Source organism: Lepisosteus platostomus, chromosome 4, assembly GCF_059453375.1.
Source record: "Lepisosteus platostomus isolate fLepPlt1 chromosome 4, fLepPlt1.hap1, whole genome shotgun sequence".
Classification (NCBI taxonomy): domain Eukaryota; kingdom Metazoa; phylum Chordata; class Actinopteri; order Semionotiformes; family Lepisosteidae; genus Lepisosteus; species Lepisosteus platostomus.
The window spans coordinates 67,395,269-67,413,935 of NC_142614.1; the positions used below are offsets into that span (position 1 = coordinate 67,395,269).

Consider the following 18,667-nt stretch of genomic DNA (forward strand, 5'->3'; position numbering starts at 1 on the left):
CATACCCCGGCTGTCGCACCTGCGCATCCGTTTAACTTTTGTGGCTTGAGCCTCATCATGGGCATGAATACGCCCGTTGAGACTCAGGTCTGGGGAACTATTGAGAAACGTCTCACCCCCAATATCTAGAATACCCAGAGCAAGACTGTTCCCTGAGACTGTATACATACAGTACATGTTGAATTTAATTTTCTTAATACTAGTGGAATATGACGGATTTTGAGAACAGCTCAAGCATTGTTGTTTCCATTCTCTTTTTAACTACGGCACCCCACCTGTTTACAAATAACCATCGACAGCTTTGTTTTCGGTACTACGGAAAACAGTTTAGAGTTGTGATGTGCAGATGTGTTGTACTATATTCACATTAAAGCAGTATCCAGTAACAAGCGAAAGCGAAAGTATTCCATCAGAATGACTTCCTAATAGCTTTGGGGTGTCTATCTGACGTTATCCTGCAATTCAACCGCCCATGAGCGTATTGAAGGTGGAGCGACTGCAAAATATAAGTCTAACAGACAAATCAGCTTTCAGAGTTTGACGCTAACAGGGCAACGATGAAAACACACCAATAAAACAGCAGGGCGGAACCGTATTGCATTAAAGCTAGTTTGTGCCGAGACGGCCGGTTGAGGCACATGCATATACTGTACGCTCGGTAGGGTAGGCGTATGAAAGGCAGTTCTGTTTTCTGTTTTAAACATATATGACATAAAAGGTAACGTGTAAACCATTCGTGACGAGGACATGGCCGACGAAATCACCGAAAACGCTGAGGGACTTGCAATCGGTAAGAAGTCACTTTTTTTACATTAGCTACAGTAGGTAAGCAACTCTGCGTGTTGCATCATCTTGCGCTGACTGCAGTCGCCTCTGAGGCGGGTGTAGAAAAGTCTTTCCTTTGAATCAGTTGCGGGGAATTCTTAAGTATTTGATTCCCCCCCCCCCCCCCGTAGATCCCGTGGTTTTCAGATGTTGTGATATTTCTGTATTTTGTTTTCATTTTGCCAGTCACCGATAGCCGTACTTACACACTCGCTTCCCTTGAGATATCAAAGGCCCTCCTGATACGCGCAAGCTCGGTGGTGGCCATTCATCATCAAGTACAGCGATCTACTGTCAACTGCTTTTTTTATATTAAGTAACCTAGAGGATTTTAAAGCTATTCAAGAGGTAGATATTATGAAGAAGAATGTGTTAAACCTCATCACAAAAGGGAGAAAATGTATTTGAGATTGGAGGTCCCATATGTATAGTATGAACAGCTAATGTTACCATCTGTATACAGTCTGTTGACATTCAATAAGTAGGTTTCTTCAGCTACGTAGATACAACGTGAAGCAAATATATAGGACAGATTTAGGGTCTCGGTACTCCGTTGGATAAAGAAATGTAGGGAAATCGTCAGCAAATATATTGTACAGCGCTGGTAAACCGGCTCGAACAACCTGCAATGGTGGCCGTATGCGTTACAATATCCTGGCAGTGTCTGGATAAAAGGCAAAAGGTTTTGGAACATGGGGGTTGCACATCAGTTACGGGCTCACGGGAGAGCTAATGATCTGTTTGAACCATCCTAGTCCGGTTCTTGTCTCAGTGATATCACTGAGACTGCTCCTGTGAATGTTTTACTTATTGCGTCTCACTTGGGGACGTCTAAGCATTCTGCCCCTTGATTTTACTGTGGCTTTTGAGACAGTAAATCTCTCACTGGCGCTCCAGTTCCTGCACACATTCTTGTCTATCGCTGGTTCCACTCATACCTGACTCATATCTGATCGACAGACGGCTCCTGTCAATCATGGTGTGCGGTAGGGCTCAGTCCTGGGGCCTTTGCTTTTTATTATTTATGTTCTTTATATTCTTTATTTATATTCTTCCTCTCGGTCAGCTTATGTGCAAACATAGTCTTCAGTTTCATTGTTAAGTAGATGATAGTCAGATTTATGTTTAAACCTCGGTGCGGTGGCTCTGTGGCTAAGGATCTGCGCCTGTGGCTGGAAGGTTACCGGTTCATATCCCGCGGCCGGCAGAGGAATCCTACTCCGTTGGGCCCCTGAGCAAGGCCCTTAACTCCAACTGCTCCAGGGGCGACGATAAATGGCTGACCCTGTGCTCTGACCCCAAAAGCTTCTCTCCCTGCCTGTGTCTCTCATGGAGAGCAGGTTGGGGTATGCGAAAAGACAAATTCCTAATACAAGAAATTGTATATGGCCAATAAAGTGATCTTATATTAACCTCTTCCCCCACTGATCTCATGACTCTGTCACTTATCCATTGTCTGCGTGACATCAAGCTGTGGTTGACATCACATTCCCTGAAGTTAGTGACAAAACAGAGATTTTACTGGTGGGCAGCATATGTCAGTTGGAAAAAAGTTCCCGAGTGCCTGATTCATGCTTTTGTAATATCGAGGCTTGATTTCCGCAACTCATTACTCATTCCTTAACAGTCTTAACAGTCTCAGTAAGACTTCTGACTCACACTACACTCTGGTAATTTATCACTCCTGCACTTAAATCTCTATATTGGTTGCCTGTAAAGTCAAGTATTCAAAATAACATCTTGTTACTGACTTTCAAGGCTCAGAATAATCCGGCTCCATCATACATCTTTGAACTCCTTCACATTTACCCTCCCTCCTGTAGGAGGCTCCGCTCAATTAAGGCTGGTTCTTTAGGTCACTGAACCTAAAACTAAATGTTTTCTTGATGACTAAAGTTCATTTTGTCCTTAATGTTATTTACATTAAGCTCTCCGGCTCATTTTCAGCAAAACGTTGGTCTGTGGTAAAGATGATGATATTAAATCAGTAGGTTGAATCGGTTTTGTGCCACAACTTAATTCACACGTGAAGAACTTGATTCACGTATGTGTAATGGATTTGCATGTTTTCCAAGTAATGGGACCTTGTGGCTTATATTTAAGTAGTAATGTATTATTGCACATTTTTATCAAATATGTAAGAGGTCACAGAAAATAATTTTACTTCATGTGTATTGCAGTAGGCTACCACAATATGTGGTGAACTCAATAATTGTGCATATGTGTGAAACCATTCTAGAACGGTGCAGCTGTGTGTAAAGTTGCGAAGCTAGATTCCAGTTAACTTGCTCATTCAATTGACCAACAGAATGCTCGAGAATATTTTCATCTTTTCTGCTGATACAGGAGAACTGTATGTCTCTGAAAAGGAGGGAAATGATTCTGACGCTGATGGAACGCAAGAGAAGCCTTTTAAAACGGTGTTAAAGGTAAATGATGAACCTTTTTGAGGTACCTATGTAGAAAGACTGAAAAACTGCCTGTTTCCGTTCCAATCAAATTTGGCCCAAACAATATGAAAATGTATATAATTCAACCCACAGGATACTTATTTAATATAGATATTTAATGCAAGCCAAGTCATTACCAATTTCTATCTGCTGATATTATTCTTAACATAACACTAGATAACATCTCATATAAAATGGGGCAGGTCAGTGTGGTACACTGTTGCTTGCTAGCACTATGAATACTGACTTTATCTTTGCCAATATGAATTGAATCCACAGCTATTGATGGTTTAGCAGTACAGAGGTCAAAATTAGTAACAATTTATTTTCATTCTGAGATTATGAATGATAAAAACTCTATAGCTCGCACAAAGTTAAAGAAATCCTTAAGCTTCCTGACTTGTCGTCTTGAGTTTTTTAGTTCTGCTTATTTGCAAAATACAAATAAGCCATTTGTATCATATACAGGATTACCTTATTCACACTGATATTCGTAAAGCACTACAAATTTGTCAAACACAGCATGTACAGCCATAGTTACAATGAAGATATGTCTATAACTTTTTGTTCACTCAACAGTTAAATAAAAGGTTGAATATTGTATAGGAATGCCCAGTGCTAGTATAAGAGCTTCTCAGAAGTTTTAAATCTATCATTAGCCAAAAATAAAAAATGAAAAGGCTTCTCATTGACATGCAGGAGAGACATTGATGAAGTTTGATTTTTCTTTATTTCACTCAATGATTTTGACAGCTGTTTTGCTTTCAAATCCGCCTTCAAGACTGTGGCTCTCTGGAACTGTTTCTTAACAGTGATTGTTCTGTGCTTTTTATTTCCTATCCTACAAACGTCTGCATTAAAAGTGGAAAGTAATGATGAAATAAAAGGATCTAAAAACGTATTTCTTCCTCCCTCATCATTTTCTAGGCCTTATTGTTTCTTGGGAAGGAACCTTTTCCGACCATCTATGTGGACTCTCAAAAGGAGGATGAGGTAATGTACCCATGGACTGATGAGGCAGCGCCTGTCTTTAATCAGTGGTTATCCTCTCCCTCAAATTCAGAACGGTAAAATTTGCATCTGCTGTATCAAATCCAAAACGTAGGATTTCTATCATAGGGTATGAGCCTTGAAACCAATTAAAATATTTCTCAGACCTAATAATGACGAACTTCCACAGTGGAGCAGCATGTTGGACCTCGGTATGGGAGACTGGAGTCTCTGTAGTCTTCCTGTGTTTCTCTCGGTATAAGCTGATTGCAGCCTGTCCCACCTGCAGCAAAATACTGAGCGCCTTTGTTTATCCTGGTGTTCCTTTCTTCTCTTTCTTCTCTTCACCAGCGCTGGGTTGTCATTTCAAAGACGCAGATGAAGAATGTCCGCAAACTCTGGCAGAAGGAACAGATGAAGAACACCGCTAAAGATAAAAAAGAGGTAAGCGATGGGGAGACTCCCTGTTGGCCTTGGTGCATAGTCGTGTTAGATAAACTAGCTGAGGTGACATGGTGGTGCAGTTGCTAGCATTGCTATCTCACAGCACTGGGGTCCTGGGTCATGCTCTCCGTGTGGAGTTTGTATGTCCTCCCTGTGTTCACAGGGTTTCCTCCAGGTGCTTACATTTCCTCCTGTGGTCCAAAGCCATACTGGTAGATAAATTGGCTCTGGTGCCTGTGTTTCTGACTGTGCGCCCCCTTTGATGGACTGGCGTCCCGTCCAAGGTATATCGTGCCCTGTGCTTGTCGCTGGCCGAGAGAGCCTCTGGCTCCCCTGCAGCCCTCTATAGGATTAAGTGGTTCGAAAATGGATGGATGTACTGACTCCCAAAGTGGTCTTGCTTGTCCAGGCAGAGGATGCTCTCCGGCGTGAGAAGAACCTGGAGGAAGCCAAGAAAGTCGTAATCCAGAACGATCCCAGCCTTCCCGAGCCGAAAACAGTGAGTTCTGGAATGCTTTTCTCTGATTTGGGGATCGGCGTCCTGTGGTGTGATCTTGACTGCCTTCATGATAATAGAACAGCTTATTTTTTTCTCTTGTGTGATTAAGATGATGAGATAGCATGAGGGAGAATTGTCAATTGTCTGCTCCCATTTCCAGGTGTACTGGAGCAACAACGCGTCCTATATCTGGGAAGACAGAAGTTTTGGCTGTCAAGAAATTGCCTCCTACTTTATAAAAGCTACTAGTTCAGACACACTTGTCTACCATTCCAGTCAAGTGCTAGTACATCTATTAAAATGAAGATGTTTTTTTTACGTCTGTGGCTAGAATGATATTTGTTTTCGATTTCAGGTAAAGATTCTTCATTTAGAACAATATCGGGATCAACGAGTCCGAGTCTTTGGATGGACTCACAGGCTGCGACGCCAAGGTAAAAAGCCAAGTGCCAATTTCCATAATTAGTGACGATATTCTTCTGGTTTTTCTTTTTTTTTTTTTGTGGTTGCTAGGGAATTAAATTCACTTAAATGCCAGAGCCAGCAGAACTGTTGTGAATGTACTCTTTTATGTGAAAGAACTCTGTTTTGTATAGATATGTTGCAACATGAGCAGTGAGGTTACATGAGTGGGGTGTGAAATTTTAATAGAATTAAAACCCCCAAAAATGGTTCCAACTGTCCTTTTTGTAGGCTTGTGAGGGACCGAAGCGGTTTCAAAAGAGATTATTGTTCCCTCTGTTCTGCAGACATGCAAAACATGTCTTTTCCTCAGGACGACTATAGTCTGTTGGAAGTGCAACACATTCTGCTGGGCAGCTTGTTTTTACAGCCGTGGATGGCACCAGGTTATAGGGAACTTGAGTTTTATTAATTAAAGTAAAATACTGCTTACTAATACACTTCGATGTAGCTGATGCACTGGCAAGTAAAACACTGATGGAAAAATAAAATGTATGTAAAAGTAAAACAAAAATAACTTGCCGCCAGTTTTTGACCTGCCTATTCTGTGGACATGGAGGTTTCCGTTTTAACAGGTGACAGGCAGCCCGTCAGTCACTGCTTGCAGACATGGAGTTTCTGCCAGAATCTGTAGACCGATAATTACTGCCTCTGTCCTCTTCAAAAGCTTGCAACCACATGTCCGTCTTTTCCTAGTGTGTTGAATATCAAGCCTGCTGAAATTCAAATGGTAAAACACAGGAAGCAATTTGTCCTGCTTATCTATAGAAGCACAAGGACAGTTACAAATGAGAGAAGACTATGTGACCCATCTGGCCCATTTGGTAGTACCTGTGCCTGCATCCCATCGTTATTTTGGAAGTCTGGAGAAGTCAATGGAGATCTATGAGCTACTCAAACCCTCTCTAGTAGAGAGATACAGATAGAGGCCAGTGGCCTGAGGAATTAAGTTATTTTGTCCTGACAGAAGACTCAGGGGCACTCCTGGACCCTGGGTACTAAATTCTTGTGGTAGTAATGTCTGTTTCTGGGTTTCAGTGCTTCTGTGGTCTCTTTGCTGTGGATTGACAACACACCCCCATTCCTCATCCTTTAAAAGAGATATTACAAACTGTGGCTTTGGTGCTGCTGGGAAGCAGTGTATTTATTTTGGGAAACAGCCTTGACTTAGAATGACTTTCTGTTTTGTTTTTGTTTTTTAGGGAAGAACTTGATGTTCATTGTAGTGAGGGATGGCACGGGCTTTCTTCAGTGTGTGTTGACGGATCAGCTGGTACGGTATTATGCTCTCACCCCCAGTACGGTTGTCTGACATACTGCAATGCATGACTCTTTAAACCTTGATCTTCGGTCCAGAAAGAATAGTGTTACTGTTATTTTAAATAGTCTTCGTCATCACGCAAAGCCTCATGAGACAAGATTGTTAGTAGTGAAACGCCAAACTGGATGTTCTTATCCTTCTGTCCTTGATTATTTCTTCCTGGTGAGGAACTAAGGGTTGATTCTTCATCAGGAAGCAGGTTTAAATAATAGGGCCCTGACAAGAACTGTAACACTACTAGAGATGATGTCAACATCGCTAAAACATTCTCAGACAGCCAGGCATGTAGATGTATTTTCCTAAGGTTAACATTGCTGAAAGTGTTTGGGGGAAAAACGTTTGAGATCTGAACTTAGATAAGTTAGACGTTGTCGACTAATTTTATTCTGGACTTGGGTTACCTTGTTAGGACAGGTGTGAGTTCTGTCTTGGCTCACCTTCAATAAAACTGTTATTTGATGGTTCGTATCATATTTATGACACCCCCTCCCCCCCCTCAAATTGTGTGTTAAAGTAGAATTACCCTGCTAAAAGTCAGCGGAACAGGATAACAAGTGCTATGATCTCTTTTTTTTTATTGAAGTTGTCTTTATTGGTATAAATTGTGAATAGTGGTGAGACTTGTTTTGTTTTTAGTGTCAAACCTACAATGCATTGGTCCTGTCCACTGAAAGCACTGTTGCACTCTACGGAACATTGAAGGCTGTACCAGAAGGAAAGCAGGTAAAACATTGATATCTGCAGAATTTTTTTAAGGGTTTAAGACAATGCCTGTGAAGTGTTAAAAGATGTACAATATAACAGTCTGTGAATGAGTAACACCAGTAGCAAGTCTGGCAGAGCTCTTTTAGGTTACAATATTTACAAGGCAGCAAAAACCACAGAATCGTCAGATATCTTACGGAGTCTTATTGATTTCTTTTTGTAGCAAATATTTGTTCTTCTTAATACCAGCGTTTGTTAATAATAAGCCCCATTTTTCTCCCCAAAACTCCTTTTTTTAAAGTCATACACTTAAATTTGCATTAAGCATTAGGAATGTGCAATAGATTTTGGTGTTATAAATAAAAAGGAAACAGACCCAGTGTCATAGTTGGCATTATGAAGAGAGTTCAACAGTGTTTCTAAAATTAATATTTTGTAGTCGTAAGGTTCTAGAACTGTTGTAGGAGCATGGATACCAGCTTGTCTACTCGGGACTGTGAGGTGAGATGCCCTTGCTAGGTGTGGTGGCTCTTGTTTGGCAGGCACCTGGAGGACACGAGCTGCATTGCGATTACTGGGAGCTGATAGGATTGGCCCCAGCAGGGGGCGCTGATAACCTGCTGAACGAGGAGTCGGATGTAGACGTCCAGCTCAACAACCGCCATATGATGATCCGTGGAGAGAACATGTCCAAGATCCTGAAAGTGCGCTCCGTGGTCACGCAGTGTTTCCGAGACCATTTCTTCAGCAGGGGATACTACGAGGTGAGTAGAGCCTTGAGCGGAGTTTGAAAGGAGAGCAGCTGTCTCGCGTGGCGTTTGTGAAGCATTCGGAGACACAAGGGCTTTCTGTAACGGTTGGCGCAGACTTATTTGACCAAATCTGTCAGAAGGGCTGGTTCGCATAGGTGTCGGAAAAAACTGCACAGCAGATGTCCACGGTGACTTGATCTGCTTTCTCCACCAAAATCTCGCAGTGTGTTTTCTCCTCGGAAAATAAAACCACAGTGAGAAATGTTAAAGGGGAACAACTGCAGTCCCGATTCCCAGTTAAGCATGGAATTGTGAAGTTTGTGAAAGTACTGTTTGCTGTCACAAGCTAGCATTGAAGTTCCCACGAGTTGGGACGTGAAATGGCCCTTCCTGCTCGCTCGTCGCCACAACGACTAATGTAATGCGATGCGCAGCAAATAAGAGCGCAGACATGTTCCAATGTGATTGGGATGCAGTTTAAAAATAAGTAGTATTTGTCGGCCAAACTGTCTAGAAATCAAAAGGAATATTTCTGTTGGATTAAAAGAGATGAATTCACAAGCCTGCTTCTTGACAATGTAATAAGGCCGCAACAAGTCACCAGAAGTCTTGTTACCTCCGGTGGGGAGCTGCGTCAGCATGCGCAGGCTGCAGAGGAACGAGTAATAGGTTTATTCCATGCTGAAAAGAGAACGAAAACGCAACGTTTCAGCCGTGGAGCCTTTGTCAGGTGTGACTCTCTTCAGCATGGAATAAACCAAAGTCTTGTTACCGTGTTCTGAATCGCAGAACACGGCGCAGCACATACTGTACCTAGAAATTTGGTCTATTTTTTCATTTCACCTTTGTTGCGGTTTGTAACGCACTCATCAATGCCAGATCTCTCTAAATATAAAAATAGCATTGCAGTTCCCCTTTAATCCCCTTGTGTTCCCATAGATCACCCCCCCCACCATGGTGCAGACGCAGGTGGAGGGAGGCTCCACCTTGTTCAGTTTTAACTACTTTGGAGAGGAGGCCTATCTGACCCAGTCGTCTCAGCTCTACCTGGAGACCTGCATTCCAGCTCTGGGGGACACGTTCTGCATCGCTCAGTCCTACCGCGCCGAGCAGTCCAGGACGCGCCGGCACCTCTCCGAGTAAGATCAAACCCCTTTTGTCTTCTTGCGCAAGAAAGTGGCTGCTTCCAGCTTGTAGTTTCCGGGACCTTTTCCTGTCTGGGATTAAAAGGCACGATATACTGGATCATCTCCGTCACACAGACACACACCCTGTTAGATGTAGAGCAGGGCTGTTCTATTCCTGCACAGGAGCCTGTCCATTGAGAAGTCAGATGAGAATACCTCGCCACAGATGGATTGCACAGTACTGCTTCCTTACAGCTGACTTCTGGTTCCCATTCTTAACTTATGAAAGAGTCCTCGTATTACTGTATCACCTCCGGCTGTGAGGACACTTAACAGGAATAAGTCCTTTTAAAAATGCCTGGATGGCAAGAGAAAGGTGACCGGAATTCTCCTCCCGGAGGAAAAAATCGAAGGTGGTTTTCATTTCAGGAGATAAAGACAGGAGTTTAAAACTTGTAGTTCTGGTTCAGAAGTGAGACAACCCAACTTAGTAATTTTGAGTTTAAGGCATTTAAGTGTCCTAATATCTAACCAAACCTGCGTCTGTGGGTTGATAGTTTTGAAGCGATACTGAGACATTAAGAGGGTAATTCATAAGGAAGGGATGCATCTTCAGGGAGTCCTGTTTACACAAGCAGAGACTTAATTAAAGAGCAGAAAAAGACTGAAGTTGGAATGAGTGAAGGTGCTACTCTGCAAGCTGCTTTGTCAGCCTTAACTTCGGGTGCCAGTTTTGAATTCTCCCTTTTGAAGTGTTAAGGGTTTGGAAAGCTAAAGAGCCCACTTCTATGCTTTTCCTACCTCATTGAATTTAGCCCTGATATTGTTTTCAAACATTGTTGTGTAGTAGGTTGCTGATGGTCTTTTATGGGCTCTCTGCCTATCTTTTTTGAAATGGGGAAATAGTCTTTTCAGGAAGATCAATTCAGAATGCAATAGTTCATCCTCTGGTCTAAAAAGGTGCAGTTTCACATACAATAAAGGGTCCTTTGTATTAGATAATGAAATTTCCACCTCTTCATAGCTGAAGCCTTTATTCTGCAGTCTTCTTTACTGGGGAAGATCAGGCAGAGCTGTTCCAGCCTTGTTACCACTGATGATGTTGTGCTGAATATTCGTATTTAAGTGTTAACCTTTTGTGTATCAGCATGTACTTTGTCTTTAGTTTTTTTTTATGGCGCCCTGGCGTCCAAGAAGCTTGTTAAAGAATTCCAAACGTTTTTCCCTAAAAGTTATTTTGTAAACGGAGTTTATGGGTTCCAGGCTCCTGGTCGCGTTAGAACTAAAACTGATATTTTATACATTCTTCTGTGGAACCCTGTCTTCATAAAGGTTTTCCAACCTAAATCTGCCATGTACCGCCTGTCATACAGCAGGTATAATTATACTAACATACTTTCCTTTAGTCCTTCACTCTGCCTCGGTGCATGATGTTATGCTTCACAATTTACAGCAAATTGCCACAAAAATATTTACAGAAATATGCACAGCCAGATGATCGCAGGAGGTGTATCTAAAATCTTCGGGCTTCTAACCATCTTTTTTTTAAAACAAGATGTATCAGTCTGTAATGGGTGTTTTTATTGAGCAGCACTGGAAGCCGTTTGTGCTGTTACCTTGACGCCGTGCGTTTGAAGTGGCTCTGGTGCAGTAACTGATCTTTTCTGTTTGTGCCTAAATAACTGCTTGAGTACATAGGGCATGAAATTTTCTTGAATATCCACTAAATATAAAGAAGTACAGGAAAATGTGCTAATAATGTTCGTAGTCTACATTCCAAATCATAGGCCTGGTTGGCTGTACGTTCCTACTGGAGTTTGCAGAAAAAACCTTACCAAAACCGTTTCCATGTGATCTTGTTCATAAAAATACTGAGGTATTTCGGGGCACCTCCCTTGAAACTGAAGAGCTGCAAGGGAGAGCTAATGCAGTGTTACTGAGTGTAGTTTTATGTTTTAATACACAACTGATTTCCATGTTCATTCTGAAATTGTAGAGCTGCAGTATAGGAAACGGGGTGATATTGTCTTCCTCCCCGCCCCTCCACAGGTACACTCACATCGAAGCGGAGTGCCCCTTTATATCTTATGAGGACCTGCTGAACCGTCTGGAGGACCTGGTGTGCGATGTGGTGGATCGAGTCTTGAAGTCTCCTGCTGGCGCTCTCCTCTATGACATCAACCCTGTAAGTTCTTCCAGAGTGATTTACGTTTGACCTTTCTCCCCTAGACCTTTTTTTTTGTCTAAAAACATGGGTACTCCTGAAAGTCAGAACAACTACAGGCAATAATTGAAGCCATGATGCTGAACTCCAAGAGGCAATAGCCTGCAGATGAGTATTTTTCTTAAAGAAGAACCATGCCCTTAAAGTAAAAGAGGATGGAATGGAGGTGAATAATACATCTAATAAAGCCCAGAAGGCATTATTGGAGGGAAGGTGCCATTGGAATAACGTACAGGAGGCACTTTTTTTACACAGCTGTGCGGGAGGCTAGTTGTCAGGCATGTTGTCGAAGCAGATTCAGCTTCCAGGAAATGACCAGACAAGATCTTCAGAATATTTAGCTCCCGGCAACCAGACTGGCCCAAGATAGATTGGCCGAATGTCCTCCTCCAATTTGTAGGCTTTGTTTTTGGATTACAAGATCTTTTATTCGCAGCCGCAAAAGGGTCCATTCTGTAGTCTTGTTTTTTTCTGTGCCTGAACCCTTTTTATTTCAGAAGAAAGAGGTTTTACAAGAGACGTCTTGCATTCCCTCCATGCACAAATCCTAATCCTTGGAGTACACTTTCATGTTCCATAATGCATCGGCGTGTTTTTTTTCTTCCTCTCGGTCTTAATAGCTCGCGCTACAGAGCGTACTTGCTACATTTAAGGAGTTGACCTTTTCCTTTAAACTGAACTTTGGCAGGTATTTCTTTTTCTCACTCACCTCAGTTGGAAATTGCAAATTCATTCGGAGATTTATTTATCTCTGCCTACTGTACCTGTGAGAGGGGGGAAGAGGACTGTGCAGGTTTTGCTTCGAAATGGGCGCTTGTCAGAGCCATCTGCTGGTTCTCAAGCTGAAAATCCCTCAGTGGCCGCTTAGCATTGACTGGAAAGGTGATGCTGCTCTAATTGACAGCCCTGAAACCCCAGAGGTGCACAGCAGGTCTGGGGGGTCGCTTGTGCATGACAGGCTCGTGCTCAGCCAACCATGGTGGTATTTCACCACTTGTGCACCAGTCATGGATAATCCCAGTCACATCTGGCTAATAACATGGCTCAGATTTTTAAAAATATATTAGAAGCATACACAACGCTTATTGTTTGAGCTGCCTTTTCGTTTTTAAAGGGGAACTGCTGTCCCAGTTTTCTCAGACCGGTTATTAAACCTCAGTAACAAATTTATTGCCGTTCTAGAAAAAGATTACAAATTTCGAATTAAGCGCAAAATTGTGAACTTTGTGAAAGTACTACAAGTCACTGTTGTCGCAAACTCCTGGTCTTGCTATAGACGAGAGCAAGAGTTCCCCCTTCTTGCTTGCTAGTCACTGTAATGACTAATGTAATGTGATGTCTGCTGCACAACCTGTGCTTATTTGCTCGTACATTTCACTGCAGAAATGTTCCAACGTAATCCATTGCAGAGTTAATGTAAGCAGTGTTTGTCGGCAAAACCATCTCAATATAGAAAGCAATATTTCCGTTGGATTAAAGGAGATGTTTTCACAAGCCTGCTTGTTTACAATGTCATAGAGCTGCACAGGAGGTCCCCTTTAACAGCATTGAGTGGTAAATTGAATGTGGAAGATGCAGTGTATTTCGAGTTTCTGAGCACTGCTGTGTAAGCCCTTTCTTTCAATACCTATGATTCATTCTTCCCTCACCAAGGTACTTTGCTACAAGGAAAACTGACTGTATTAGTAACTGCATACTGTATGTAAGTGTAACTTGTTGATTCCTTATAAAAAGTGCAAATTGTAGTTTGTGTGTGCAGGGGGGGTTAGAAAGTCAAATGCATTAGTTAAAGCTTTTATTTAGAGGACTAATGTCCGGTTTCTGTTTCTTACAGGACTTCAAGCCCCCTAAAAGACCTTTCAAGAGAATGGACTACACTGAAGCCATCACATGGCTCAAAGAGCACGATGTCAAGAAAGACGATGGCACTTACTATGAATTTGGAGAGGTCCGAGTTTTTTTTAACTAGATGTAGCTTTAACACAGTCTTCCTACTGTTTATTTCCACAGCTGCTCCAGAAGAGAATGCCTTAATGCATCAAACGTTTGCCAGGAAAGAAATGTTGTAATGAAAACTATTTTCGTGCCTAATTCGTTTTCTAATTATTGTCCTGCCAGAGATTTAACATGAAAGCCTAAAATAAAAAAACACCTCATGTCTTTGTCTCCTAGGATATCCCTGAAGCCCCAGAGAGGCTGATGACTGATACTATTAATGAGACCATCCTGCTGTGCCGATTCCCAGCTGAGATCAAGGCCTTCTACATGCAGCGCTGTCCCGAGGACCGCCGCCTCACTGAATCGGTCAGCTCCTCCTCGTGCCTTTCCCTGGACATGGACTGAATCAAAATCATGGGCACTGGTCCACTGGTCCTGGTCTCCGGCCCGTTCGTAGAAGCATTTCGTGTTCTGGAGAAGTGTAGCAATTTGAAATTCTTCAGTGTCTTTCAGTTTAGAATTTCATACCCGTGGCTTTCTTCATGTCGGCAGCATTCCTTCACTTCGGCGTGCGTTTGCATTGACACTTCAGAGAGAAGGCTGGGTGGACGAATTAAACTTCGCCACTCAATAGATCCCGGGCTGCCAGGCACATAAGTGAGAAGAAAATGCAGTCAGTTTAATGCTCTGCTCCCCGGATTAATGAGAATTGTTGTTTGCTCTTGAAGTAATGTGGAGTTCAGTGACGTTTCTGTGTCCTTTGGGTAGGTGGACGTACTGATGCCCAATGTTGGGGAGATCGTTGGGGGATCAATGCGTATCTGGGACACGGAAGAACTCCTTGAAGGATACAAGAGAGAAGGCATTGATTCCACCCCTTACTACTGGTATACAGATCAGGTACGTACCAAAACCAACACTACTGGTACGATGCTGTAGAGAGCAATTGTCCACCACGGTATTGTAACAATCGTACTCTACAATTACAGTTGTCATCGTACTTCTTATAAGAATAGACCGTTCCTTTGCATTTCTATTTTTAAACTCTTAACTCCTTTCTACAACTATCGTTTCATTGTATGGGCTTACCAAACGATATCCAATAGCAAATATTTCACTCAATATTTAAATCCTAAATCCTGACCGCCTCTCGTTTGTAACGTTTCATATGTTTGCACATTCATCTTTTGTTGATGCAAGCTCTGCAGCAACATGCAGGAGGTTGAATGCCATTTGGAGGATGGCGTGTCCCTCACTGATGTTCCTGTGAATTTTCAGCCGTCTGGGAAGTGTCATTAATCAGCTAATCCAAACCCTACCTCGGGCAGCACTCGTCTAGTTGTGCACTGCCGCTGGGGCATCCTGCATAGCTACTGAGATGACCCATGGTCAAGCTTGACATCTGCATCGTATACTTCTTGCTGTGTTCAGAAGAAGATCTTCACTAGCTCAGCTTCTTAGACATCAGGCATTGTTATAGCAGAATTGAGGAGGTATAGTAGTGGTGGTAATAATAATTGCTTACACTTATGTGGCACTTTTCCAGACACTCCACTCAAAGTGCTTTAAAGGTAATGGGGATCCCCTCCACCACCACCAATGTGCAGCCCCACCTTGATGATGCGACAGCAGCCAAAGTGCACTAGTCCTCTCTCCACACATCAACTGTCAGTGGGGAGGACAGAGTGATGAAGCCAATTCATAGATTGGGAACCATTATTGGGAAAGGCCAGAGGGAAATTTGGTCAGGACACTGGGGTAACACCCCTGCTCTTTTCAAGTAACGCCCTGGGCTATTTAATGACCACAGCGTGTCAGGACCTTGTGTTTGTTTCATCTGAAGGACAGCCCCCTTTTTACAGTATAGTGTCCCCATCACTCTAGTGGGGCACAGACCCAGACAGACTGCAGGGCGAGCGCCCCCTAGTGGCCCCACGAACACCTCTTCCAGCAGCAACCTTCGCTTTCCCAGGAGGTCTCCCATCCAGGTACTGGCCAAGCTCACACCTTAGTGGGTCGCCAGCTGTGAGCTGCAGGGTGATATAGTTACAGTCCTCACATCCCTTCGCCTCAGTTCAGTAGGTTCTGAAAACATGTGAGCTGGCAGCTTTGAACAGTGATGATCAAATTGATGGTCTAAAAGCATTTCTCCCATTTTTTTCTCTCTCTCTCACAGAGGAAGTATGGGACTTGCCCTCATGGGGGTTATGGTCTGGGCCTGGAGAGGTTCCTGACCTGGCTACTGAACAGACACCACATTCGAGACGTGTGTCTGTACCCTCGCTTCATCCAGCGCTGTAGGCCCTGAGCGTTTTCCTTATGCTGCCGCCTTGCCCAGAACAGCATCTCCTACTTGAGCTACATGAAATTACAGTGGATAATGCACTTACAATGTATGAAGCGATAATAGTAACCCAAAGACCATGATAATGTATGCTTTCCATTCTGATTCCAATCTTAGTTGTCCAGCACAGCATCATTGCCAATAAATGTCTTCTGTCTCACGTGGCCTCTGTGGGTTTTTTAAGTGTGTGATTTGTGTATACAAGGACCGTTTAATGTTATGATTAGTTATTTATTAGTTTACGTTTACAGTAAATTCTGTAAATGGAAGAATGTTAAAGAGGGATGCGAGTTAACAAAAATAAAAACCGGGTCCTGATGATTCATACCCCTTTACACAACTGTGACCCTATAGTTGTCACAAAATCCATCCATTCAGTGAAAAATCCCACATAGTTGTGGAGAGTGCGTTTGGACTCCACAGTCAAACCCAAAGAGCTATGAGGTAGTCACACTAATTGCCACATTACTGTGCTGTCTTCTGCAATGAGATGTTTAGAGATACTTGTTCATGTGACTGATTATAATCAAACTATTTTATTATTTCATGTTTCATTCAAATTTGGGATTTGTTTTTCCTATATTGCAGCATTTTTCACAAATGTTACACCAGAAAAAAATATTTTTTAGTATCGGAACATACCAGTAAACGATTTCTGAAACGCATAATCTGAAATATTAACAATCAGCACCCGATTACCTGCGTAGTGTGTAAACATCACTGCCTACTCTAGTGATTTTACTGGGAATGAAGATGTTCGGTGCATTTTTTTTTCTCTTAACATTGTGTTTTGCTCTTGCTGCTACCACTTTAAACATTTCTGTGATTTCTCATGATGCTTCATGGTTCTCATTAATTTTATTTCAAGGGGATTTCTATAAATCCTTTGTCAGGCCCATAAAGGCTGTTTCATGGCAATATTGTGTGAGGTGGCTGGCGTGCACTATGATCTGTGCAGGAATGTGAAGATTAATCACAAGGTTTATAAAAACTAGGCCACTTGTTAAGCTGACATTCACACTGCAAGATGCTATGTTACCTTAAGACCACCAAGACCTTGTTTTACGTTAATGCATTCCATTTGATAGATTAGATTTATTTTGTGGAATTTTGAAAGTGGGGTCACTTTTTAGGAAAGTTCATTGAAGCACTACGGGTCCACATTCTTGAAAATAGATGGTATTAAAATGTTAACATCAGTAACGAGGGAAGCAGAACTTTAATCTATACAGTTTCCAGGCCTCTCCAGTGGTGTGATTTCTTATTTTTTTGCATGTTTGTCACACTGAAATGTTTCAGATCATCAAACAAATTGAAATATTAGACAAAGATAACACAATTAAACACAAAATGCAGTTTTTAAATGAAGGTTTTTATTATTAAGGGGAAAAAAAAAATCAAACCTACATGGCCCTGTGGGAAAAAGTGATTGCCCCCCCTGTTAAAACATAAATCAACTGTGGCCTGGAAATGGGTAATTTTGTTTGGATAAGATAAGATCACTTTATTGGCCATATACAATTTCTTGCATTAGGAATTTGTCTTTTTGCATACCCCAGCTTTCTCTCCATGAGACACACAGACAGGGAGAGAAGCCTGGGCTCAGAGCACAGGGTACAGTGCCCTGGGAGCACCTGGGGTTAAGGGCTTTACTCCATGGCCCAAGAGTAAGATTCCTCTGCCGGCCACGGCATTTGAACCAGCAACCTTCCAGCCACGGGCACAGATCCTGAGCCACAGAGCCACAGCTCTGCCCTGGATGTCTGTATTACTATGAACTATAAGAAAAATGGAGTGTAAATGCTAACTGAGCAACATTACTCATTTTCTTCATGTATGGTTTCGTTTCCTTCAGTCATTAACACTCAGTCATTACTTGACCTAAAGCACAGTTTGGCCTGCCCAATGGCTCCAATGGAGAAGAGACCGGTTGAAGGTCAAATTGTTGGTGTGAGGTTGAGGTAGACTGTAAGTTTGTGTGTTTTACCTTTGGGTTAATCTATAGGTAGAGGACACAGTCAAGTATTTAAGGAATGGAAATTATCGGAAATCATCCCTGTGTGTATAAAATATTGCCCTTGCCTTCGTATTGATGTAATATTTCTAAAACCACAAAAACGAATGTTTAAATAGATGTATTTTAATCCATTAACACCGCGCGTCACATTTGTCACCCAGTATATGAAGATAATAGTGTCGCCAGCTTCACCTGTCACTAATTGATCATGGCATCACCGAACAGGGTGAGTCCCGGACTGACTGATTAGAGATGGTACATTTTATTTATTTTATTTTATATTATATATATTTATATATATATATTTTGCCACGGCGTAACAGAAATTAAAGAACACAATTCCCCAAAAAAATGAACTTGGCCTGACAATTTCATATCTTCGCGGGCCCCGTGACAGAACGCGTTTTCATCCGGAGAACCTTATCGGAAATATGACATGTGAATTACACGTCCTGGTCCCGTCCAAAAAAAAAAAGACTAAACCTGTAAAATACATGTCACTTCCTCTGGGGCTGGCGTGAATAAACAATGGTCTCGCTCTCTCTCTCTCTCTCCGCGCGGCACGGTGT

At 42.3% G+C, this 18,667-nt stretch overlaps 1 protein-coding gene across 1 annotated transcript; it reads left to right on the forward strand.

Moving 5' to 3' along the window:
* Nucleotides 1–562: 562 nt before the first annotated feature.
* nars1 (asparaginyl-tRNA synthetase 1) lies at nucleotides 563–16,241 on the forward strand. Its single transcript, XM_088630386.1, has 15 exons — nucleotides 563–790; nucleotides 3,172–3,254; nucleotides 4,203–4,268; nucleotides 4,617–4,709; nucleotides 5,119–5,208; nucleotides 5,564–5,642; nucleotides 6,873–6,943; nucleotides 7,628–7,714; nucleotides 8,239–8,460; nucleotides 9,388–9,587; nucleotides 11,625–11,760; nucleotides 13,634–13,747; nucleotides 13,972–14,103; nucleotides 14,506–14,637; nucleotides 15,914–16,241. Exons 1-15 carry the CDS (start codon nucleotides 748–750, stop codon nucleotides 16,043–16,045), a joined length of 1,680 nt encoding a protein of 559 aa, XP_088486512.1. The 5' UTR covers nucleotides 563–747; the 3' UTR covers nucleotides 16,046–16,241.
* Nucleotides 16,242–18,667: the final 2,426 nt, after the last annotated feature.